Source organism: Acinonyx jubatus, chromosome B3 (genome assembly GCF_027475565.1).
Source record: "Acinonyx jubatus isolate Ajub_Pintada_27869175 chromosome B3, VMU_Ajub_asm_v1.0, whole genome shotgun sequence".
Lineage (NCBI taxonomy): Eukaryota > Metazoa > Chordata > Mammalia > Carnivora > Felidae > Acinonyx > Acinonyx jubatus.
In genome coordinates this window covers 107,160,367-107,187,500 of record NC_069386.1, presented here as the reverse complement: position 1 = coordinate 107,187,500, position 27,134 = coordinate 107,160,367, and the positions used below count along the sequence as shown (strand labels likewise).

General features: G+C 35.6%; 1 protein-coding gene across 1 annotated transcript in view; it reads left to right on the top strand.

Moving 5' to 3' along the window:
* The window catches only part of KCNH5 (potassium voltage-gated channel subfamily H member 5), a 297,554-nt gene that overhangs the window by 180,294 nt on the left and 90,126 nt on the right, over positions 1–27,134 (top strand). Inside the window, exon 8 of the mRNA XM_015068125.3 lies at positions 9,004–9,203. Coding sequence (XP_014923611.1) covers positions 9,004–9,203 — 200 coding nt within the window. The remainder of the gene's footprint in view (positions 1–9,003; positions 9,204–27,134) is intronic.

The following is a 27,134-nucleotide window of genomic DNA, read 5'->3' as shown; positions in this document are numbered from 1 at the left end:
ACTTAGCATAAAAAATAGAATAACTGTCACAGAAGGATCATGTGAAGATCAAGCTATTTTGATCCTTTGATTGTTTTTCATATTAAATATAATTTATTGTCAAATTCGTTTCCATTGATTCTTTGTTCTTACTTTAATTTCTTGGAGTTCTTTTGAATGAACAAAACTTTTACATCTTTTCAGTCATCTCCTTCCCTCCCTTTCCTTCCGTCTTTGATGTTACATTAGTAACTTATTAACATTGGATTATGTTTTTTATTATATGTATTAATTTGTATTATTATATGTATTAATTTTATAAAATTAAGTGATTCTTTAGGGTACATAAGAAATAATATCAATAATCACTGCCATTCAATTATTGAGACAATTTTGATATAGTCAGTTGTTATGGCATTCATGGGATTGTCCATAAGCTGATGCAATCTGTCCAATATTATGCTATAACTCGCTAAATTCTGAAAATTGTCCCTCTGTGTCCCAACTCATCTCACTAGTTGACACTTAATGCAAATAATGATTTAATCAACTTGGAATTCCCCCATTCAAAATTCTTACATCCCTTAGAGAGAGTATATTAAATAGTTTTCAGTATTTAATATAAAGTAGTAAGATTCATCTCTAACTGGATAATTGGCACATTTCACATACTAGCTGAAATGGGGCATAGATTGAGTGATGTTGGGAAAGATAAAATATCTTCTCATAAGTGGATACCTGGAGGGTGCCTACATATATGGGTCATTGCAAAAAAGGAGCATCCAGAAAAGCCAGGAGCCATTATGAGAGAGCTGGAAAGAGAGTAAGACTTTGAAACTGCAGGTTCCTGAAGATCAGCTTCTTCACTTTGTTCTAAGACCAACAGGAATCATTTCATGTGTCTTAACAGACTGGGAGCTACACATATAATTACAGATTGATGGAACATTTTCCTTCTATATCTTAAATATCATTGTTAAAGGTGGACGTTAGTGAATATAAATAGAAAGGGAAATGATGGTTAAACCACTTGCAAGGTTGTAAGGTTACCAGAAATTCATTCTCATAGCAACATTTTAAATTGCTCAGTCTACAGCCAATGTTTACTTGCCAAGGTTTATAAGAAAATAGGAAAAGTAAATGTTGGATGTCATCATGAATGGGCACAAAAAGTCTAAAAAGTAAAAAATCATTAACGAAATGAATAGATGCAGCTTGACCTAAGGAGTAAACAAAATGAAGCGACTAGAGAACATAATTCCTTCAGAGACCCAGGTAGTATCATCTTCTCTGTTTTTTTGTGAGCAACTCATAAGAGTGGAAGCTGAGTTACAATTAATTCGCTGAACATAGATTTTTTTGTTTGACTCTGCAAATTATTTAACCATGAGAAATAAACCATATTTAGTTTTTATGTTTGGGCTGGCTATAAGTTTATTTGTGAATTTCTATAAACCATGAAAAGGAAAAAATCATTAACTTCTTTCAAAGAATGTGTTTGGGAGAATTAAAGACTATATTTTCTAAAGAAAGTAGTGGCCACTACTTGAGAGCAGGAATTCTATCTCTCTTTTTATCATCATATCCCTAGTGGCTAGTGTAGTGGCTGGTATAAAATAGATGTTCAATAAATATCTACTGATATCTACAATGTTGAATGAATAAGGAAATCCATGACTCATTATAATGGCATTATTCAATCTTTTAATCTATGCCTTGTTTTAAATACATTAAACATTCATGACCTTAATGTTTATATTATAAAAAAATAGGTGTTTTGGATTTGAAAATATAAAGTATATTAAATATTTTAAAAGTATTTCCTAAAATATACTCTTGGGCTCTGATGTACATCATGAGGAGCTCACTCCCCTCCTCCCCCAGTTCTCTGTCCTGTTGAGAATCCATTTATTTTATTAGGGTTTAAATTATTTTAGTTGTATAACTAATCAAACTTAGCAGCTTAAAATAAGAACAGCCATTTATTTTTGCCTTGAGTCTAATTTATGTATAGATAAGAATGCATGACTTATTTCTGGTCCATGTGGTATCAGCTTGGGTGGCTTGAATGGGTCTGTAAGATCCACTTCTTAGTTGGCTCAGCTACCAACATGGCTTGTTAGCTTATGTTGTCAAGCCATGCACTGCACACATAGTTATAGATTGATGGAACATTTTCCATCATATCTTAACTATTAGTATTAAATATAAATATGAATGGAAAGAAACGTTTTATTGAACCACCTGTATAGCCTTAAGTGTTACCAGAATATTCTTCTCATATCAACATTTCAAGTTGTTCAATTTAAGGCCAGTGATTAGCTGGGAGCTTAGCTAAGCTATTGGCTAGATGCCTTGATTCCCCTTCATGTGGGTCTTTCTAGAAGAATGCATGGGCTTCCTTACAACATGGAAACTACATTCCAAGGGCAGATGTTGAAAAAGCAAGAAATCAGAGGTTTCCAGTTTCCTAAGGCCTGGGCCCAGCTAATGGCATATGAGTACAGTAACCATATTCGATACCTAGATTCAAAGGGAAGGGATATAGACCCTGTCTGTGAATGGAAGAGGTGTCAGAGGTTTGTGGCTATCTTTAATCTACCATCATTATCTTCAAAATAATCCCTTTGTGTGAATTAGAAAATAAAAGACTTTTAGGTAAGGCATTTACAGATCTGTATGCCAGAATTACCAAGACTTTAAATATGATAAGCTTGCAAAAGTAGCTTGTCTAAAGTTGTCCTAAGCCTAAAAGGCTACAGGAGTGCATGTAAAAAGAGGTTTATCAAATGTTAATAAATTAGCCTAATTATTATTAGTAAAGTAGGTGAGTTGATTATATCGCATTGCATTCAAAGGGTAAAATTATATAACAGGCCTCTATCAAACTAGCCAGGCCAACCATGGGCATTCATGTTTGGTGAATGATAATGGGTCTTCCCAATTTATTTATTATCTTAATATAGCCAAAGCATACATCACCTTAACTTCTAAACATTGTATTCTTCTACTCACATTAATGATGTGTATTCCTTCCATGTTTTTGTATCACCAATAATAAGACTTTGATTAGAAAGAAGGATGTTTCTGAAAAATTGCTTCTTAGGTTTTTGGTGTGTGAAAATACTAGAAAAAATATTTGAATACTCAGGATGTTCCAGAACCTGGTGTATGTTCTAGAAATATAGTAGGGAGTACAAAGAACAAGGTCTGAAATATAGCAGTAAGCAAAAAGGACAAGACCTATGCCTGTACTCATGGAATTTGCATTTCTAATGGGGAAGATAGAGAAGTAAGTAGATAAGCAAGTAAGTAAATAAATAAAAATAAAGTGGTGATAAATAAAATTAAGATCTCAGGTGTAGCAAGTTAATGGAGAGTGGTCTTGGAGAAAGGCGATGTTTAGAAAGGTGATCACAGAAGCCCTCTGTGGTGAGCTAGGTTTTGAACAGAGACCTGAATGAGGAGAGAAAATGGATCAGGTAAAGATCTTGGAGAAGAGTGTTCTAGGTAGAAGGAACAGTTAGTGAAAGGGTGCTGATGCATTAATGACTGGATATTAGAGTAGCAGCAAGAGGGGTAGTACGACTGGAACAGAAGGAATGAGGGAAGGCTGGTAGAAGTTAGGATTAGGGAGGGAGGCAGTGCTCTGATTATAGTGTCCTTGGGACATCACCAGGTTGGATTTAAGTCTAAGAGTGATAGGAAAGGGTTGAGGTAGAGAGGCCCAAGATAATTTCATTCTTTTTTTAAAAAAAGATTATTCTTTCTGCTGTGTGAAAAATTGTTTGCTAGCTATTTCAATGACGACGATGATGAAGACGATGATGATGATAATGGTGGTGATGATGGTGGAATATAACATTTCTTGGAGGCTTACTCCCTATTGGATTCTCTTTTTAAAACTGTTTTATTTGAATTATCTCATTTAACACAACCCCTTTGTGAAGATTCTATTGTAATTTTAAAGCTGTAAGTGAAGAAATAGAAGCTCAGAAAGTAATTGGTCCATGGAAACACAGCTAGCTAGTGGAAAAGCACAAAGAGTATGCAAGGGTGCTGGTAAAGGTGGTGAGCTGTGACTGAACTGAGGCTATATTCTGAAGGTAGAGCCAACAGGAATTGCTGATGCATTAGGGATAGGAAACGAACCAAAGAGTGAATTGAAGGAGGACTTTGTAGCTTTTGGTCCGAGCTACTAGCTGTGGCTTGACAAATTCTGAGATAAAGGTACATTTGGTTGTTGGAGAGAGGGTGTTGTAAATTAAGAGTTCTTTTTTGGGTATGTTTAACTTGAATGGCTATTAGATATCCAACAAGGTAAGCATGTCTATAATTCGGTAGACAGGTCTTACTTTGGGAATTAGCAGCAGAAAGATAGTTTTTACTGAGATCTGTTTACCTCATTATTGTGTGTTATGCCTCAGGGCCTCTCTCCTTAGACGTGTGCCCATTTACTGGAATGAAAAAGACAAGAAATAGCAAGTGTTGGAAAGGATGTAGAGAAAAAGGAACTCTTGTGCACTGTTGGTGGGAATTGGTATAGCCACTGTGGAAAACAGTATGGAGGTTCCTCAAAAAATTAAAAACAGAATTACCCTATGACTATAATTCCACTATTGAGTGTTTACCCAAAGAAAGTGAAAACACTAATTCAAAAAGTATATGCTCCCCTATGTTTATTGAATATTTACAATAGCCAAGATATGGAAGCAACCCAACTGTCCATTTGTAGATGAATGTATAAAGATGATGTGTATTGGGGCCCCTTGGTGGCCCAGTTGGTTAAGTGTCCGACTTCACCTCAGGTCATGATCTCGTGGTTTGTGGGTTCAAGCCCTGCATTGAGCTCTGTGCTGACAGTTCAGAGCCTGGAGCCTGCTTCAGATTCTGTGTCTCCCCTCTCTCTGCCCCTCCCCTGCTCCCCCAAAATGAATAAACATTACAAAATTTGAAAAAAAAAGATGATGTGTATGTATATATAATGAAAAATGACTCAGCCCTAAGAAAGGATAAGATCTTACCATTTGTGGTAGCACAGATGGATTTAGAGGATATTATGCTAAGTGAAATAAGTCAGATAGAGAAAGATAGATACCATATGGTTTTACTTATATGTGGAATCTCAGAAAACAAACAAATGAACAAACAAACAAACAAACAAACAGCAGAAACAGACCCATAAATACGAAGAGCAAATTGATGATTGCCAAAGGGGACAGGGTAGAGGGACAGGCAAAATGGGTGAAGGGGAATGGAAGATATAGGCTTCCCGTTTAGGAATGAATAAGTCATGGGGATAAAAGGCACAGCATAGGAAATATAGTCAATGGTATTGTAATGGCATTGAATGCTGACATATGGAGTGAAGCATAGCTTATAGACTTGTAGAATCACTGTGTTGTACACCTGAAACTAATGCAACATGTGTCAACTATACTTCAATTTATAAAAAAGAAAATTAGGGGAAATCCATAGGAGCAAAAATGGTATTCCCACTGGTATTAAATTCTGCTCCACCTCCCCCACCCCAACCCAGTTAAGACCCAAACAGATTTTGAAGATTCAGAGTTATTAAAACTTTTTGGAGTGATCTGTTGTGTCCTAATCAAGGGAGAATGAGAGGGAGGACCAAAGGTTCTCCAAGGGACTGGAAAAGTACTAATGAATAAAAAAGATATTGGGGTGCCTTGGTGGCTCAGTCAGTTAGTTGAGCTGCTGACTTTGGCTCAGGTCATGATCTCACGGTTCTGAGTTCAAGCCCCACCTAGGGCTCTGTGCTGACAGCCTAGAGCCTGGAGACTGCTTTGGATTCTCTGTCTCCCTCTCTCTCTGCCTCTCCCCTACTTGTGCTCTCTCTCTTAAAAATAAACATTAAAAAAATAAAATAAAAAAAGATAAGATTAGTTGATGATGGCCACGTTGCTGCCAAATATAAATGCTATTAAAAATGGACATTTTGGCGAACACACACACAGATGTGCCGTTTATCCTGGGAACACAGACTGTGGTGGGAAGTGGTGTTATTGCTTGCTATGAAATGTCGTACTTGTTGTTACTCTAGTTTTGAAATGTATGCTAGTCCTAAACGCTGAAAATATTTTTAAGGAAGAGGACCTGTACGTGTGATAAAATTTTATAAAATTATACACCAAAAAATGAGTGCATGTAAAACAATAGTGAAACGTGGATAAGGTCTACAGTCTTGTTAATTGTTTCGTACCATTTTCAATTTCCTGGTTTTGATAAATTACTTTAGTTGTGTAAGATGTCATCAAGAGAAGCTGCATGTGGGTACATGTGAACTTTCTGCATGATTTTTACAACTTATGTCAAAGTAAAAAAAATTTTAATATAAGTACATATAATTGAATAGGTCTTACCTTTAATTATGATCTTGTTTAGTCCTACCCACCACACTCACATGAAAATGGGGGGCAGAAGTGGATATATTTATAATATGCTTAACTTAATGGGACGTTGATTATATCCTTCATTTATTAATGCTGTACACTTTTAATACTTTGGCAGTTTTATTCATGCTTTAGTGCTTAAAATGTTTATATGAGCAGAATATGTGCATATTTAATGTACCCAAAAGGATGAAATGTGTGGTAATTTGTTAAACTAAAAGGCAGTAGAAAGACACTTTGGCAAATATAGCATATTGCAAGCATTCTAGGGAGCCAAACAAGCTAAACATGTCAAAATAATAGGTAGTCCTCTGATATTTATTGACAACTTATAATAGCAAAACACTATTCAAAAAAATGATTGTAGAATTATTTTATTAACCTCTGAAATGCTCATTATTTTAAAGATATAAATTCTCTTTATTTCTTTTTTCTGAAAATGAAAAACTTCCATGTTCGTTACATGATTCATCTACCCTAATTTGTTCACGTTATTTCTGTATTTGTCTTTCCTAATACCAACAACGACAAAATACAGATGTTAAATCTGTGATAACCTATTTTTTTGTTTTGGTTTTTAAATATAAATATTCAAAGATTTAAAGACCATCTTGCCATTGGCAACAACATGGATAGAGCTAGATAATATAATGCTGAATGAAATAAGTCAGTTGGAGAAAGACAAATACCATATGATCTCACTCATATGTGGAATTTAAGAAACAAAACAAACAAGCCAAGGGGCGGGGGAGAGAGAGGTAACCGAAGAAACAGATTCTTAACTATAGTGAACAACATGATGGTTACCAGAGGTTACCAGAGGTGGGTGCGAGGATGGATGAAATGGGTGAAGGGGATGAAGTATACTTATGATGAGTACTGAGTAATATATAGAATTGTCAAATCACTATACTGTATACCTGAAACAAATGTAACACTGTATGTTAACTCTACTGGGAATGAATGAATGAACAAGTAAATTAATAAATAAATACCCAGTTGAGACATGTCAGCACTATATTGTTTCTATTAAGTTTTAACAAAACATCTTCTGCCTTAAAAATTGTTTTGTACTGGGGCGCCTGTGTGGCTCAGTCAGTAAAGCGTCCAACTTGAGCTCAGGTCATGATCTCGCACTCCATGAGTTCCAGCCCTGCGTCTTGCTCTGTACTGACAGCTTGGAGCTTGGACCCTGCTTCAGATTCTGTGTCTCCCTCTCTCTCTGCCCCTCCCCCGCTCATGCTCTGTCTCTCTCACTCTCAAAAATGAATAAATGTTAAAAAAATTAAAAAAAATCGTTCTGTACTGGTATTAAAATCTCTAAATGACAGCAAAGAAAGAACTGAGTAAATTATAAAATCATGGCTTTCTGTTGTAAAATTATAATTTGTTGTACTCAAACAACTGTTCTTAAAAAAACCAAATGATTTTCTGAAAATAGATTAAGGTTTTGAAGTTGCTTCACTAGCTTGATTTTATACCACTTTCTTCAGATGGGATTTGGCTGATGAAATTGCAAAATGAAACAGACCATACTTTGTTTGGAGGAGTCATTTTTCAAATGGTTTTGAGGATATAGAATGGAAGTGACCATTGTCTGAAACTCCGCTTATTTGTGAATTGCTTATGGAACATATGTGGTTGCTAAACATTGTGTTTATGAATATTAAGGGGAATAAAGTACTGCACCTTTTCAAAAGAGCATACTGTCAATCAAGGACTGGAACCAAAGAGACAGGATAGGATAGGGTAGGGTTAGATTGGAGGTATGTTGAATTTGGGCTGACTTCAACTGCTTTTAAAGATGTGGTTAATATTAGTAGCCTGACCACATCTGGAGAGAGAAGAGTTGGTGAATTATGGGTTGAGGGAGGGCATAGCAGTCAGGGGAATTAAAAAACTGTATTGCATTCATAGGGCCCTCCAGGTAAATAACAGTGGTTTGCAAGTTGGCCTTTCTCTTAATTAAAACGATGGAATAAAAAAAACTTGCAATGCTAGGATTAAACATGAGTTTAATAACTGGAATTTTCAGGCAATTCCAAAATTTTAATTTAGCTGTTAATTCTAATCCTGTTTCTCTCCAGAACCTCCTTTAAAAAGTAGAATTCTTTGATTTGTCTTCACTCCTTATATTTCTGATGTTCTGTTAAAAATATTTACAAGCAGGGAAGTATTACAGAAGCTGAAAGAAGCAAGCAATGATAAAGAGCATACATTTCTAAACTGGATCATCAATCCCTGGAAAACTTAAATTGATTAGGCTTCATTCAGGAGGACAAGGCTGCCGGATATCTTTAGTCATAAGGCTAGAATTCCTTAGGCAAATTTTAACGTTGGATCATCTAATTCTTTACAAAATTCACTAGCCACTCTCATGTTTTGCCATGTTAACTAGGATAGCACATACTCATAAAGCCATGTTTGTCATACTGAAGAACATTTCCTGCATGAATACCTAATTCCAGGTACTCTTCTCAGGGCTTAACATGAGTTAATCTCAAAAAGTTTGTAAAGGCATCGCTGTCAAATGATTCATTGACTTGGCCAATATTCATATTTATTTTTACTTGGGATATTTGTTTTATTTTCATTATTTCTTCTCTTTCAGCTCTTCTTTATGCAACCATTTTTGGAAACGTTACCACAATTTTCCAGCAAATGTATGCCAACACCAACCGATACCATGAGATGCTGAATAATGTACGGGACTTTCTGAAACTGTATCAGGTCCCCAAAGGCCTTAGTGAACGAGTCATGGATTATATCGTCTCAACATGGTCCATGTCAAAAGGCATTGACACAGAGAAGGTATGTGTTATTATTATTGTTGTTATTTATTTTCCATTTCAATGGGATCTTCTGATGCCTATAGCTTTCCCACTGTATACTGCTTCCTAAGTGACATATCAGTCAATCATAGTATCTATTGAGTGCTGAGAAGGTGAAAAGCACTCAACCATTAATCATCAGTGTAGAAATTATGGTTTCTGTAAACAACTGATTACTCCATTTCCCTAAAACACTTGTTACGACTCACAGTAATTTGCTGCATTCCTCTAGAATTAACAGTGCTGCCGTCTCTTCGGGTTGATTTTATTTTTAATTTCTCCTTTGACTTTTTGCCCATCTAAAATTTAGAAAGAAACAGTTTTGCTTATAAACTAAAAAGTTCTATGTCTTCTATGCTGTCCTCTACTTAAATCTCTCCCCTTTCTCACACATATTTACAAAGCAACTTACAATTATTTATTTTCCTCTTCTCCTTACACAAATCTGTAAAGTGGATACCACCTCATTCATCTGACATCTCTATTTTCTTATTTCTCATTTGTCTCTTCATGAAACCTCTTCTAATTCTTCCCATCTATTTCCTACCAGGGGCAGAGAAGGACCCAAAGTCCTCCTTAAAAAAAACAAATAAAAAAAAAATAAATTCTGATTTCCTACACCCAGCTGATTCACATCAAATATGGGGAATGGGTAGTAGGGCTTGAATACGAGTTTTAGAAAAAACTGATCTTGAACTGTTTTACTTTATAAGAATCAGTGGAGACCATTATTTTTAGGTACTGAATTTTTGACATGCTAATCAGATAGTACATTACCTTCCTTGCCATTTCCCACAAATTTGATTTGTTCTTTTCATCATATGATGTTGACTTGGAGTTTTTCTTTAAGATCTGCTCAGTAAGCACCTTTCAATGTCAAAGGGAAAGAGCAAATGAACCAAGCAATGTTCAGTCAGCGGAGTTTCATTTAGGTAGTTCTAAGTCAGAGCAGCTGTTGTTAGGAGCAAATGGTTGAGGGGATATTTAGGGACCAGACATGGAAGTGTTGAGGGAGGGAAGCCTTCAGAGGGAGTGCAGATGAGATACTTGGGGGTAATTATGTGAGGAATCATGAAAGAGGGTGAGATTTCCCCCTTCCAACAAGATGCAGTATTAATTTTCTAGTTAAACAGCCATTAAAGTGGAAGGTATGACCACAAACAGGAAAAAGACAAACCACCTTCTGTGGAATTTGATTAATGTATGCCCAAGCCAGACAATATGTGGTTAAAAGGAGGGTGTCCAAAAAAAGGAAGAAAATCTTTCTCAGGGACACAGGTGAGGGTCAGTGTTTAGGACATCAGAAACATGATGTCCTTGGAGGTCCACATTCAGTGAAACTGAGATCAAGAGACAACCATCTACCTTGTCAATCACCATCTCAGTCAGAAGCTTTTCTTTTCAGAAAATTCAGTGGAGTCACATGGCAGCTGGCAGAAAACATCAGTAAGATGATGGAATAATGGCCTTTTACATTTGAAAAGAGACTGACCTATACCTTAAGCCCAGATCTAGTAAGGGGCAGATTTTTGAGTCCCAGATGCTGGGTTAGTTCAGGAAGGGAGCTGAATAGATTCTCACAAACTTTAAGGACTTGCTTACCTGTCTGATTCTTGATGGAATTGGGGTATAGTGCAATGGCATGGGGAATGTCTGAAAGTGGACATACCATGCAGGAGGAAACAATTTCTGGGTTCCTATTATTTACCACTTTCTTTAACAGAAATGTACTTCTGATTAGTAGAGTATCCAAAGACAGGAGAATAATAGGGAAAAAAAGATTGGGAAGCTAATATTAAAGGTAAAATAAACCTTTAGTTCAAATGAAAAGATTCTTAAAGAAATAAGTCAAAGTATTAAAGTGGGTTAGCTTTTGGATAAGAAAAAATCATGGGGGTGCCTGGGTGGCTCAGTTGGTTAAGCATCTGATTCTTGACTTTGGCTCATGGTTTGTGGGATCTAGCCCTGTGTCAGGCTCTGTGCTGACAGTGCAGAGCCTTCTTGAGATTCTCTCTCTCCCTCTCCTCCCCCACTTGTGTGAGTGCACTATCTCTCTCAACATAAATAAACGTTAAAAAAAAAAGAAAAAAGAAAAAATCATGCCTCTAACTGAATGGGAAGCCAGAAAGAGTAGTTTTTGACTAATGGGAGAAGCAGAGTTAAATAACTGTGGCAAATACCAAACCTTTGTTATGCATGTATAAAACATATCTAAAGTTTAAGTTGATGTGGCAGCGAACTCTCCATGCCTGTATTGATTTCTCCCAGCCTATTAAGAAAATCCCCACCCAAAGACATGAGAGGTAAGCCATGACAGAACTATAAATAAAGGGATATATGCTAAAGTCTGGGCCTGGGAAGGAGGTATATGAGATTCTCACTAATTGTAGAGTCAATGAGGCTGAATTTTAAAATGTATCCTTACAGAAACAGACTCTTAGCCCTGAGAACAAACTGATGGTTACCAAAGGGGATGGGTGAAACAGGTGGTGGGGATGAAGGAGTGCACTTGTGATGAGCATCAGGTGTTGCATGGAAGTGATGAATCACTATATTGTACATCTGAAACTAATGTTACACTGCATGGGAACTAACTGGAATTTAAATAAAAACTTTAAAACAATGTATTCCTGGGGCTCCTGGGTGGCTCAGTCGGTTGGGCGTCCGACTTCGCCTCGGGTCATGATCTTGCAGTTCATGGGTTCGGGCCCCACTTCGGGCTCTGTGCTGAATGCTTGCTTGGAGCCTGGAGCTCAGATTCTGTGTCCCTTTCTCTCTCTGCCCCTCCCCCTGCTTGTGCTCTGTCTCACTCTGTCTCTCAAAAATAAATAAATAAATAAATAAATAAATAAATAAATAAATAAGTAAATAAATAAATAATGCATTCTTACCACACCATATCCTATACTGAACCAAAAGAAAAAAAAATTGTCATTCTACTTTGGTTTAGTAGAGAAACTAACAACCACAGCAGAAAACCCACATGCCTGTTAGGTAGGCATTCAGTAATTTGACAAATAAATAGTATATATAACATATAATTTTAAAATATGATAATAAAGTATCCACATATAGACACAAGAATTAGTAGCCAAAGCAAAAAATGGGAATAAATATCTCAGAACTAGAGTTTACTATGGATAAGAACTGAATGTAAGTCAAAGGACATATCACAAAGAAGGAATTGATGTATTATTTAGTGTAATTATAAAATGAGCTAAAGATCTAAGAAAATATTTAATGAGGGTTTCCCATATGGCCTAACATAAATATCAGATGGGCTGAGTTAAATGCAAAAAATAAGAAACCATAAACTAGTAAAAAGAAACTATGTGAACATGTTTAATTTATCTTTGTACATATTAAAGCAATGGAATACATAACAAAGTAACTGGTGAATAGATTTGGCTAGAAAATATAAAATCTTTCACACCAAAGACCATGAAAATGAAAATAAGATAGAATATTTGGAACAAATATCACAAATGAAAGGTTAATTACCTTAATATGTAAAATGATTTTGTAAATCAATAAGAATTAAGATGCCTGAGGAGAAAAATTAGGTGAGTACATAGTTTATATAAATCTACAAAAATACAAATTATTAATAAACACACAAAAATACTATTTTAACTTGTAATAAATACTGAAACAGCAAGAGGCCATTTTTAATATTTCAAATTGACAAAGATAATGGCCACTCTTGGCAAATGCTGTAGTGACTGACACTATCATATAATTCTGGTTTATATGTAATTTGGTATAGCATTTCCTTTTTTGTTTATTTATTTTTGAGAGAGAGAGAGAAAGAGAGAGCCTGAGTGAGGGTGGGGGACGGGCAGAGAGAGGGAGAGAGAGCATGCCAAGCAGGCTCCATGCTTTCATCTCAGAGCCCAATGTGGTTCAAACCCACAAATCATGAGATTATGATCTGAGCTGAAATCAAGAGTCAGTCACTTAACTGACTGACCCACCCAGGTGCTCTGGTATGGTATGGCATTTCTTGAAAGCAGTTTGATTAAAATAATATCTTAAGTTAGGGGGATATTCTAGAGCTCAGTCCTTGTGCCTTTTCTCTTTCCTATCCATATTCTCTTCTTCAGTGATATCTTGCAATCTTATGACTTTAAAATGTGTGTTAACCCTTCCCAAATCTATATACTCGTCTTGGACCTGTTCTGGAACTATGGACTCTCCTATCCAACTGCCTACTCATATCCGGTGAGACGATCCAGAACTGAACTTCTCATCATCTCCCATAAACCTGCTCCACTAAACATTCTTCCCTAATGCAATTAATGGAATCTCCACTCCTCAGTTGCTTAGACAAACGCCCCGTATTAAAACCTCCACCAAATCCTGCTAGCTCCACCTCTAGTTCTAACCCCCTCCCTCTCTGGTCCAAGTCACCATTATGTCCTACCTGGGTTATTGTATCAGATACAGTAAATATTGTATTGCAGATATTGTATTGCAGATAACAGTAGATGTTGTATTGCAGTATACTTTCAGCAGAGCAGCCAGTGAGTTTATATGGCTTTCATAATAAAGCTTTCTTCCTATTATCTACCTATCTATCTTCTATTAATCACATATTCATCTGTATTGCAGGCTCTTTTGATAATAATAATGAAGTTGACTGAGCTTGTTAAAATACAAGGGTGAAAAAAAAGGAAAGGAAAGATTGATGATAGTAATCAAATAAATTCTGTAATTCACAATCTCAGAACTATGAACATAGTTGAGGTTGTAGCTTTAGTAAACAACATCTGAGTTTTAACAATTATCCCGTATTTGACATGAGAGACCTCCATTCAACTTTCTGTTCCTCAGTGAGCCAAATACTTTGTCTTACTATATGTTTCTTGTCTCACGTTTTGTTGATGGTCTCTTTCAGATATTTTATTAATGTTGGTTGTTATCAGATTTAACTATGAGTATATACTGGAAAAGACTGAAATGTATGAAGTTAAATGTCTTTGTTCCAATGCTTCTCTTCTCTCATTTGTTCTAAAACAGCGATTTTTTTTTTCAGTTGCTAGTACAATAGAACTTAATGATGCATTGCAGCTAATTAGAGACGAACCTTCGCCCCAATTACTGAGATTTCCTTCTATCGTTTCCACATATGTAGTTTTATAGATTTTTTTTAAGTCAGCTTTACCCCCACAAGCAAATTAATCACTGTGATTTAACCCAGTCTTGCCTTATGTGAATAATGTTTTCTCTAATACAAATTGTGGCATTAAAGTCAGGACTTACATGGAGATTGTAGTATTTCTATCAGGAAAGGTTGCCTTAGGCAAGATATTCTATATGGAACAGTACCTAGATTAATTTTATTTGGTTGAAAATATTTTGTTGACACCTAATTGTTACGATTGCTTTAGATTCTTTTTAATTTTAATAACCAAAATCCATCCTCTGGGCTGTGGTACTCGCTAACATTCTGTGCACTTAAAAGACTGAGAAATGGGTGGAATAAGTGAGGATTTAAAAAGGAAAAAGGAGATTATGGGAAAAAATAGAAAGGATGATGAAGCTTAAAACCTTATCATTTTTTATTTCTCACTGTCTCACTTTTTTTTTCTAACATGCAATTTGAAAAAGAACAGTAGAAAAAAGCTCTTTGGTCTTCATTTCTTGTTTCATGTGTTTTATAATAAGCATAAAGTATCAGTAGGAAGATATCATTATATGAAAAGTTCTGGCAGAATTATGCAAAACATTCAGGCAGAAATATGCCTTTAGAATTTTAAAAAATTGAGATTTGAATATTTTCATATCTTGGATCATTTTTTTAACCAAATCTATCAAAGAAGTACTCTACTTCTTCCAAATATGGTGGGCAATATATTTTTTCCTATAAGTTAAAATAATGTCCTTTTTAGTCAATTTACTTCTATACGTTATTTTTTAATTTAGAAAAGGATGTCTACATATTTTTCTTTGTATTCCTAAATGTGAAAAACAGCGATGACATTTTCATACCTGGCATCATTTCCTTGGTTCAATATTCAGATACTCCCAGAGGTTCCTATGACAATGGCACAGTTGGTTAAGCATCTGACTCTTGATCTCAGCTCAGGTCTTGATCTCAGAGTCTTGAGTTCAAGCCCTGTGTTGGGCTGTGTCCCGGACGTGGAGCCTACTTCAAAAAAAGATTAAAAAAAAAAGGGAGAGAAGACATCAGCCTTCCAAGAAAATCTCTGCAGACAAATGTGCTATGTTAAACATATCATGTAAATACATACATGTGAACATATTAAAATGAAACTGAATTGGTCTTAACATGCATTATAAAAGCACTCTTGTCTTTACTAGAGAGGTAATAATCATTCCAGTCCATATTAATCAGATCATAGATAAAATATTATGCTAGTAATTCTAGCTGGATATTTTATTTTATTTTTTTATTTTTTTAAATTTATTTATTTTTTAAATATATGAAATTTATTGTCAAATTGGTTTCCATACAACACCCAGTTCTCCTCCCAGCAGGTGCCCTCCTCAATACCCATCACCCACCCTCCCGTCCCTCCCACCCCCCATCAACCCTCAGTTTGTTCTCAGTTTTTAAGAGTCTCTTATGCTTTGGCTCTCTCCCACTCTAACCTCTTTTTTTTTTCCTTCCCCTCCCCCATGGGTTCCTGTTAAGTTTCTCAGGATCCACATAAGAGTGAACACATATGGTATCTGTCTTTCTCTGTATGGCTTATTTCACTTAGCATAACATCTTACTGGATATTTTAAAAGAAATACTATCAAATGACAGCACTCTTACCAGAAGGTAACCATGACGGCATGAAGTTCTGGGAATCTTGTTATATGGTGGATAATTAAAGGAAATATGAATATTTAGTTTGGCTAATTGAAGGCTTGGGGAGAGGTATGACAGGTGACTTAAAGTATTTTAAATTGCAGTGATCTAACTGCTTCAGGAGAAAATTAACTCCCTGCTGGTAAAGGATACAGGCAGAATGTAGTACACAATGAACTTGCAGGTCCTGACACTAATTTAATAATATTAAATATATTACATGATAATTGTGTCTGAATGATTTGGAGTACCATTACGTATCATATCTTATTTAAAAATCAGACACATATATTCAAGATATCCTATACCAAAAATGATAGAATAAGATTCTATAAGTCAGTAATTATTTCCCAACAATTTTTTTATTAGTAGAGCTATGTACTCTGGTTTCACAAATGCAACTAATTGTTTTTTTCTATGGTTATAGAACAAATGCCATTTTTAAAAAATTCTGAGGAACACAAAATCCCTGATCGGGATAAGCTAGGCCTTGCCCAAGAAACAAGTGACGTATTTTTTTTCTGTGGTTGTTAAGTAATCTGTTTGTTGAAAGGGACTGCGTAGTCTATCCTTGTAAGGAACTATTCTATAGCCTGTTGTGGGAAAGCATCATGCCCCGAACTTCTGAAAACTCTGACTTTCTACCTATATATAAACATGGTCAGGGAACTTGACTATTGTCATGGCCACGTGTCTGGCTCATTTGTTACCCACAAAAATATGTTGAAGTATTCAGAATTATTATTAACATTTCTCCTTTCTAGCTGGCCTACAGGCTTTCTCTGAAAATGTGGACTTTATCTGAAGCTTCAATTTTATTTTTCCTTCCATTTATCAGAAATTAAAATAATACTCAAGGGTTTATTAGAAATATTATAAATAAAGGAGAACTTTTTAATATTTCTCTGATCATATTTCAGAACATTCAAGTGCATATGTAGTTTGTCAGGGCTTTTGGCATAGTTTAAGAGTGCTCCAATGGGGGCGCCTGGGTGGCGCAGTTGGTTAAGTGTCCGACTTCAGCCAGGTCATGATCTCGCAGTCCGTGAGTTCGAGCCCCGCGTCAGGCTCTGTGCAGACAGCTCGGAGCCTGGAGCCTGCTTCGGATTCTGTGTCTCCCTCTCTCTCTGCCCCTCCCCTGTTCATGCTCTGTCTCTCTCTGTCCCAAAAATAAATTAAAAAAAAAAAAAAAACGTTGAAAAAAAGAAAGAGTGCTCCAATGCAAGAAATTTAGTTTGGCTAATTTCTTTCACTGGCATTGTTGTCAGCTGATGTGATTATTCATAAACTTCCTGCGTGTCAGGTAGCAGGCGGTATTATTTTTCTATAATAATGATAGGGAGGCATTGTATGACTAAAATAAATCCTGAGTGACCCACGCCTCTTGCTAGGAATATTAAATGTGTTCTTTTTATGTACCATGTTGAAATTACTTCAGTGTATTTCATTTTCTTACCAATATGCCACTGGTCTCTGAGGTAGGGACTAAGCAATTATTTGATAGTGTAGTCTAGGAATGAGAAGAAGGACTTGTTTATATAGGGCAATGGGTGAGTTGCCCAGTAGCATGGCTTTATATAGACCATGAGAACTGGGTTTCATTCTTCTGTGTTCACATCCACATTGGAGATAACCACCTTACTTATTTGGCTGGAAGATGAAAAGTACCCATGTAGTGCCTGCGTACGAGAAGCAGCCACAAGTGCTAACAAATAATTTAGTCTGTTGTGCTTATAATTTATTTCTTCCTTTACCAGTTATAAATTATGAGAACTTGCTCATGTTTGGCATCATTTTTAATCTTCGTCTTTGCTGGTATTCTGTGTCATCTTTAAATTATAGATGAAAATAGAACCTCAATTGGAGAGACAGTTGGATGAATAAAATATTTCTATATACACACCCACTGAACACAAATACAAAACATATTTTAGACTTAGAGGAAAAGTTAAATCATGAATGAATCCACACACTGCAGACAGTTTGATAGTATGAGTAGGTGTGTGTATCCAACCTGCTATTTTGTTCTGAGCTGCCTTGATTGATCTGTTTTCAAACTCTCACTAGAGGAAATCTTCAGAAATGTCTATTGAAAAACCCATTTTTGAATGAGATCATAGTGTTACCTACAACTTTTGCGGTTTACCAGACAAAAGTAGAATTATGCAGATGGTTGGATTTTATAAACTGAACTTTTTAAAAAAGATGTCTCCATTCCTGTGATTTCTGTCTTTGTTACTCTTTGACCGTGTTTGTTATATTTGATTTTTCTTCCAGGGCTCTGTGGCTTTCTATTCCTTACTCATTTTCCCATTTCTTTCCTGGTTGTTTTGATAATGCCTAAAAGATGCCTGTATTTTGGCTCAGGCTGATTGCTTTTTTTGATTTTGGATTCATTGATAGTCTATGAAGTACCGAAAAGCTACTTTTAGCTCCTTTACTAGTTGCCAAATAACCATAGGCATCTCTGTCTGGCACAGCAGAAGGCAGCAAGAGGTGGAGAAAATAAATACATTTAAAGAAAAAGAAAAATTGTTATGTATGAAAGATATTCCTCTAGTTGTTCACTGCCAATTTCCTGAGGTGCCACTTCATGCCCTCCTCCTGGGCATGGTCCTGGACAAGGAGAGGAACACATGGCTATGCAATCTGGTGGCATGAGTGTTGACCTGTCTTGAGACTGAGACCTTCAGGCATCTCTTGGCACATTAGCATTCTTTTTGATTTCTTTATTTCTGGAATTTTCTTGAGAAAGTCTTCACTTCCTTCATTTCTGAGATACAGGGTATTGCTGAGATACAGGAGACATCAGTTAAAGAAGGATCTATACGATGGTAGAATTTATAAATAGGAAAACAGCCGTCCTTTAAAATTTACATCCACATCAAAGGGAACCTTGGTTTTGTAGGATATTGTAGTAATTGCTATGGAGTGGAAAATAAAGATAAACACAATCTCTGCTCTTGTGTTGCTCAGAGTCTAATGGGGGAGGAGACTTAAATAATCATAGAGATAAATGTATGATTCCAAATTGTGATGATGCTTGAAATACAATAAATGGAGCTATGTAAGATTTTTTAAAAAGGAGAGGGCGTGAATCTTATTTAGATGTGGGTCGAAGAAGGCGATAGAGAAAGCAATAGTTTGGACATAAAATCTTATTAGAAACTGAAACTCTTCATGCATCTTATAATAACACACAAATTCCCTATGAACTAATCATTAAGTAACTGGTTTGAAGGTGGAAAAGAGTAGAAAAGAAAAATCTAGTTCTAATAAATTATCAATTTATAAATAATAAATTATCAATTAACCAGCATTAAGCAACTGTGAATTGCCTGTACTTCCACGTGTCGTAGAATAACTTCAACTCCTCATTCACATTGGTTAAAAATCTTACTGTAAAGCCAGTAACAATATATAAATTGACACAGGGCACGTGGATTCCATTGGTACCTTCATTTGATTAAACCAATCAGCATGTATCTGTTTCGAAGCAGTTCTGCTGCCTGTGTGGGCAAGTGTCAGAGAATAATACATTTATCACCAGAGTATAGCTTTCTGCATTCTGTTATTATCACCTCTACCAAGGATGAATAAATGTTAGAAGAATATGTTATAATCATCTTGTTTCTAAAATTTTTACTTAATAGAAATATGTAACTGTTACGTACAATTAGAAATATGACAGAAAAAGAAGAGAATAAATCATCCACAATCCCACCACTCACAGAAATATAGCTTGCCACACTGATTCTGTGGTTTTGTGAACATATATTTATGCCATAAATATATACTACATAAACATTTCTATTATATTTAAAGGATACAGTATATATTTTAAATCTTCTATTATTAGATATTGAGATGTCTCAATATTGAGATGTCTTTATATTAAGATAAACACTGAGCATCTGGTTTGCCAGATCAAAGGGTACGTACATTTTATAGTTTATATTATTTATATAGTTTACTTCTTCTAAAAGATCAAATGAGCTATCACCAACATAGGTTCACATGTATCCTTTTTCAGAATAGCATTGTTAATATTGGGCATTAATCTTCTTTTAATTTTTATGAATTTAATAGGCCATTAATTTTAGTGTGTTTAATTTTTACTCTTTCCAACACATAAGTACTATGATTATTTTTATTTACTAGTATAGAAATAGTTTGAGAGAGATGAAATGACTTATTTTATGTCACATATGATGAAATTGGGTTTGGACTAGGTCTGCATTATAGAGGAACATTCTGTTACTTGTTGCATATTATTATCAACTAATATGCTATGTATTAGTAGACAAATATCTCCTTATCACACCTTAATTTTTCCTGTTTTTTAAAAAAGTTTATTTATTTATTTATTTATTTATTTATTTATTTATTTAGAGCATGCACAGAAGTGGGGGGAAGGCAAAGAGAGAGAAGGAGAGAGAAAATCCCAAGCAGATGCTGCACTGACAGCATGACTCAGGGCTCGAACTCAGGAGCTGTGAGAGCATGACCTGCGCCGAAACCAAGAGTCAGATGCTTAAGTGATTGAGTGCCCCAGGTTTTTCCAGTTTTTTTCCCTATGTGTTTATTTTTCCAAATAAAGTTTCTCTACTCTCCCTACTTATCATTTTCCTATACCCCCAAAAGGAATCCATGAACATTTGACTGGAATTGTATTGTTATCATCTCAGAGTTAAGCCACACAGGAGAGACCATCTGAAAACTTGTGCAGGTTGGTCAGGATGAGATATGGTGGGCTCATGAGAAGGAATTATAGAGCTTGGGCATAGCTCTTCTAATGCAGAGTTAGAAGTTCCACTTGTAGAAGTCAAGGTGAAGATCAAAGGATTGCACAGTTTGGGTACAAACTGGAGGCAGTGTAGGTAGGGTATGATGGGCAAAATGCTAGACCAGCAGTAAGGAGACTTGAGTTCTAGTTAGCTAGTCTTCCAGTCTAGTTGTCACGTGTCAGCAGGATGGATGAACAGTCACTTAAACTCACGCAGATTCAGGATATATATTCTTTCATGATATTTCCATTTCTAGGATTAAAATTTAAGCATATAATCTGGGAAGTTTTTGTTAGAAATAGTATTTTCCTTTTAGCATCCAGGAAAAATCAGAAGACCGTCTAGATTAAATAGTTTAATATTGTAACCTTGTATCAAACTTTATCTTGGGACACTGAATGAGAAATTAATGGGAAACAGTCTTTTTAGGGGAAACCAGTCACCATTAGAAGAGAAACAACCCAATCCAACCACCCAGTTGTTTCAGTTAAGATTCCTCTTGTCTAGGGCACAATTTAAAATGCTAGTACATCCAAGGGTGGGGGGGCGCTTGGGTGGCTCAGTTGGTTAAGTGTTCGACTTTGGCTCAGGTCGTGATCTAACAGGTCATGAGTTCAAGCCCCACTTCAGGCTCTCTGCTGTCAGCACAGAGACCTTTTCAGATCCTCTGTCCCCCTCTCTTTCTGCCCCTCCCCTGCTTACACGCTCCCTCTGTCTGTCTCTTAAAAATAAATAAACATTTAAAAAAAATGCTAGTACATCCAAAGAGAATTTCCCCCATTTAATCTGACAGTTAGTATTTGGCTTCAGAGTGTATTATAAAAGTAATAAAATCAATGGTCACATAATTTTACATGTGTTTAATGCTTCATACACTTCAGTAAATAACAGAGCACAATATGATTAGAAGCAATTCATTTATCCAACCATTCTCAAGACAGTTGAGAACCATCCTTCCATATAGTAAGAACACAAACAAAACCTAAACCCCAAACCCCAAATCCTCTTTATTGTTAATGGTAACACTTCATTATCATTTTAATTTTCTGTTACAAGGACTTTGATTTAATAATGGCTTATTAACTTTGTAATAAAGTTTTGTATGGTTAGAGGGAAGATGAAAAATTTTTTCTAAAAGAAAGTAAAATTCTCTATGCTGGGAGCTGAAGCTTGACAAGAAGTGTTGTCGAGAATTCATAAATATTTAGGTAAATATTGATGCATAGGTTGATTTTTACTTTAAAGATCTGTTTCCTGTTCCAATCTTGAATATTACGTGTTGATTAAGCCTCTGTTTAGACTCAAGACATTGTTCCAGCCTCTACAATGCACGAGTGAATGAGACAGCCCTGACACCTTGGGTTTGCATTCTCACAGGGCTGATCAAATCATTCTGCTTTCATTGACCTACTGATACTATTTTATGGTTACACCAAGAGGTACTTGGCCTCTGGGCCTGGGACACCTGGAAGAATGTAAACCAAGGATCAGAGGTAATGGAATACACATTTAGTGAATGTAATGGCAGAGAAAATGTTTGCTTCTAATTCCTAGGGTTCTGACTCTAAAGTCAATGCTCTTTGCCCTACATCAGTCAGTTATTCCATACATACTGTGTTCTAGATGCTATGCTACACACTGGAGATGAAACTGAGCAAGATAGGCAGGGTCTTTGACACATGAAACTTACAGTTTAGGGGGCAGACAGAGAAGAATAATTATGTGAATAATTAACATTTTCTAATTCCTTAATAAAAATTTAAATGATTGTGAAGTGTTAGCATTCAAGGTAAATAAATATATGTATATACATATACATATATATTTATAGATGCTTATATATAAATGCTTTAATATATAGACATATTAAATATATATATTAAATCTATCTATGTATAGATATATTAAATACACACACACACACACACACACACATATATATTTAACTTTGGTTTTCTTCTTTAACATAGAGAAGGATGGTTCTCACCTGCATCGAGAATGGTGGAGTAAATTCACTATTCCTAAACATAATGTACTCTGTATATATCGAAATCTCTGAATCTTTATAGACATATTACAATTATGTGATCTTTGATACTCTGTAATAATAGCCAGATGATAACAGGATTGTGACAATTCTTGCTTCTGTTTTTATTAATCAGTAAGAGGTATATAATTTTACTAAACTGCATTGGTGTAATTATAATCAGGAACAATGAAACTTGGAATTTTAATGAGCTTGTGCTGCCTAACTTGGTGTGAATATTAGATTAATGTTAAGGTTTTCCAATATTGAAAAAAGGTTCTTGTATTCTTACTGGTGTTGGGGTTGGGAAAACTGTTTTCATTTGTACAGTCATTTACCATGTAACATTTCAAAAATGTACACAAATTTTATTTTCTTAAGTCCCTTGTAAGAACCCAAGTTCCCTTAAGAGCTCAATATTTTAATGAACAGATATCAGAAAGCCATCAAACTAATTACTTACATAAGACACATATACAACAGAAATGCCTGGTTGTATAGTCTAAACTTGGTGGGTGCTAGAGCTAATATTCTTGATATTCAATTTACCTGTAATTGGTTTTAAGAAAATTCTTATATTGAAATCTTTCTACACATGCACAGAATTTCATTTATTTGGCTTTTTGAGGGCTGTTGTTGTAAAGTTTCAAAAATAAGACAAAAGATTCAAAAACAAAACAAAACAAACAAGCAAATAAAACCAACAGTCTGATTTTCTTTCTTCACACTTCATTTTTAAAGTATTTTATATAAGATTCGAAAAGAGTTGAGAGAAAAGTTGTTATGACCTTTACTTTCTAACTAATGAAACATGTGACATGAGATCGTCACTTTATCTTAATATACCTCACTGTTGGCAACAGTGCATAAGAATGTTAGTGGCAAAGCATGAGTTGGGTCACAGAAGTAAATTTTCCAGTTGACTGGGACTTGTACTTTCCTGCACAGTTATTTAAGGATCTCGAAAAAAGCCTTTCAAATATTAGTATTTTCCTTGAGTTATATATGAAAATATTACATATTCCATAAGTTAGGACCATATTTTTGTCACAGGGAGCACTATAACTTCTCACAAATTTAGACATGTGCTTGTTTCGTTCCATAATTCCAAATCCTGTAACAGAGAAAGACAGTTTGGTCATTATGATTTCATGGATAACCTTTTAAAATAGTTATACCAAACACAACTTATCCTTATGTTTGTTCATATTTGTATTGGCTTTCACACAAAATTATAGACTTCTCATAAATTAAAATCAAGAGAGAACAAGACCGTACATCAACCTACATAAACATATACACATACACATGCAGGTAAAGGATTAAACACAATAGAGGTGTCTGGCCACCTGGAGTGTCATTGTTACTGAAGTTGGTCATGTTGAGCTTTTGGTTTTCCTGGCAGCTGAATTAAAAGAGAAATGTTTTTTTTCTATTAAAGGAAGCAAACACATTTGTCTAAAGGCTTACATAATTTCTTCTGGCACTGAATCCAAAGAGAACTTTGCCATGTGAGACTTTTGGTTTGCAAGCAATAGAGCACATTGATCAAGTTCAGGGATCCACAAACTTTTTGTATAAAGGACCAGATAGTGCATATGTAGTTTAGGCTTTGTGGGCCATGTGGTCTCTGTCTCATCTCCTTAACTTTGCCCTTGGAGCATGAAAAGAGCCATAGATAATAAGAAGTAAATACATGAATATTTCTGTGTGCCAGTGAAACGTTGTTTATGGACACATTAATTTGAACTTCATATATTTTCAAATGTAATGGAATGTATTTTTCTTTTGATATTTTTTAATCATTTAAAAAAGTAAAAACCATTCTGTGGGGTGCCTGGGTGGCTCAGTCGGTTGAGTGTCTGACTTCAGCTCAGGTCATGATCTTGTGGTCCGTGAGTTCAACCCCTGCATCAGGCTCTGTGCTGACAGCTCAGAGCCTGGAGCCTGTTTCAGATTCTGTGTCTCCCTCTCTCTCTGCCCCTCCCCTGTTCATGCTCTGTCTCTCTCTGTCTCAAAAATAAATAATCGTTAAAAAAAATTAAAAAAAAAAAGTAAAATGCTGCCTATGAATGGGAAAAAATATTTGTAAGCACTACATTTGATAATGGGTTAATATCCAAAATATATAAGGAACTCATACAACTCAAGAGTGAAAATACACCAATTCAATTAAAAAATGGGCCAAGGACTTGAATTAGACATTCTTCATAGAAGACATACAAATGACCAGCAGGTGTATGAAAAGATGCCCAGCATCCCCAATCATCAGGGAAATGCAAATCAAAATTACACTGAGATGTCACCTCACATTTATTAAAATTACTACTACCAAAAAAAAACCCCCCAAAACCACCACCAACAAAAAAAACAAAATGAGAGAGAGAGAGAGAGAGAGAGAGAGAGACAACTGTTAGCAAGGATGTGAAGAAAATGGAACTCTTGTACGTTATTGGTGGGAATGTAAAATAGCACACCTGCTATGGGAAACAGAATGGAAGTTTTTAAAAAATTAAAAATAGAACTACCAGAGCAATTCCACTTCAAAATAATTGAAATTGGTGTATCAAACAGATATTTGCCCTCCCATGTTCACTATAGCATTATTCACAATAGCCAAGATGTGCAAATAATTTAAATCTATCAGTGAACAAATGGATAAGGAAAATGTGCTGTACACATACAATAGGGTATTATTCAGCCATAAAAAGAAGGGAATCCTGCTACATGAAACAATATGTATGAAATGAGAGGACATTATGCTAAGTGAAATAAACCAGTCACAGAAGGATAAATACTGCATGATTCTGTTTATGTAAGTTATTTAAATAGTCGACTCTTAGAAACAGAAAATAGTGTTTGAATGGTGGTTCCCAGAGTCTGAGAGAAGGGGCAATGGGGAGTTGCTTTCAATGGGTATAAAGTTTCAGTTTTGCAAGATAAATAAGTTCTAGAGATCTGCTGTGCAACATCACACCTAAGGTCAACAGTACTATATTTCACACTTAAACATTTGTTAAGAGGGTAAATCTCATGTTAAGTGTTCCTACCACAATAAAAAAAATAATATATAGAAAATATTTCTTTTTTTTTTTAATTTTTTAACGTTTATTTATTTCTGAGACAGGGAGAGACAGAGCATGAACAGGGGAGGGTCAGACAGAGGGAGACACAGAATCTGAAGCAGGCTCCAGGCTCTGAGCTGTCAGCCCGACGTGGGGCTAGAACTCACGGACCGCAAGATCATGACCTGAGCCGAAGTTGGCCGCCCAACCGACTGAGCCACCCAGGCGCCCCATATAGAAAATATTTCTGATTAAATATATGTTTAAATTCTTAATCTCTTAAACATGACATATTTTGACTTAATAACAAAGATACTAAAAATTTGACTTTAGCAATATTAGCACTTTCTGTACATCAAAATACACCACAGGAAAAGTGAAAAAATAATCTATGAATTAGGAGGAAATATTGAAATATAAGTAATCAGTAAAGAATTAACTTCCAGAATATATAGAGAGTTCCTATAAATTAATAAAAAAAGATAACTCTATAGAAAGAGAACAGACACAAATAGGCATTTCTCAAAAGAGGAAATACAAATTAAAAACATAATGCTGACCTCTGGATTCCCATAATATAATCGTGGCAGCCAAACTTTGCTCACAAATGTTATCCCCAAATCTCTAGACTAAAAGGAGAGCAAATGAAGTCACCTTAAGAGTATGCCTAAAGCTCAGGTAAGAGACAGAGAATATTGTAAATTTTTATACTGAATTGAACAGTGGGAAATACATCACGAAACCAACAGAGTTGACTCTGGGTCCCGCAACAGAGCTGAGAGTCAGAAGGGAGATATACAGAACAGAGGAAAAGGCAAGTGGTCTTAGTCATGATGGAGGACAGACAACAGTGATTAGGGTTCACCATCCACAATGCAAAATACTGAGGACAGGGGCACCTGGGTGGCTCAGTTGGTTAGTGTCCCACTTTGGCTCAGGTCATGATCTCACAGTTTGTGAGTTCCAGCCCCACATTGGGCTCTGTGCTGACAGCTTGGAACCTAGAGCCTGCTTTGTATTCTGTGTCTCCCTCCCTCTCTGCCCCTCCCCTACTCATGCTCTGTCTCTCTGTTTCTGTCTCTCTCTGTCTCTGTCTCTCTCTCTGTCTCAAAAATAAATAAACATTAAAAGAAATTCTAAATCTGAGGGCAGGAGTGAGACATAGTGAACCAGAGTACATGCTTATGTGGAGTCAGGAAGCTTGGAGCGTGCT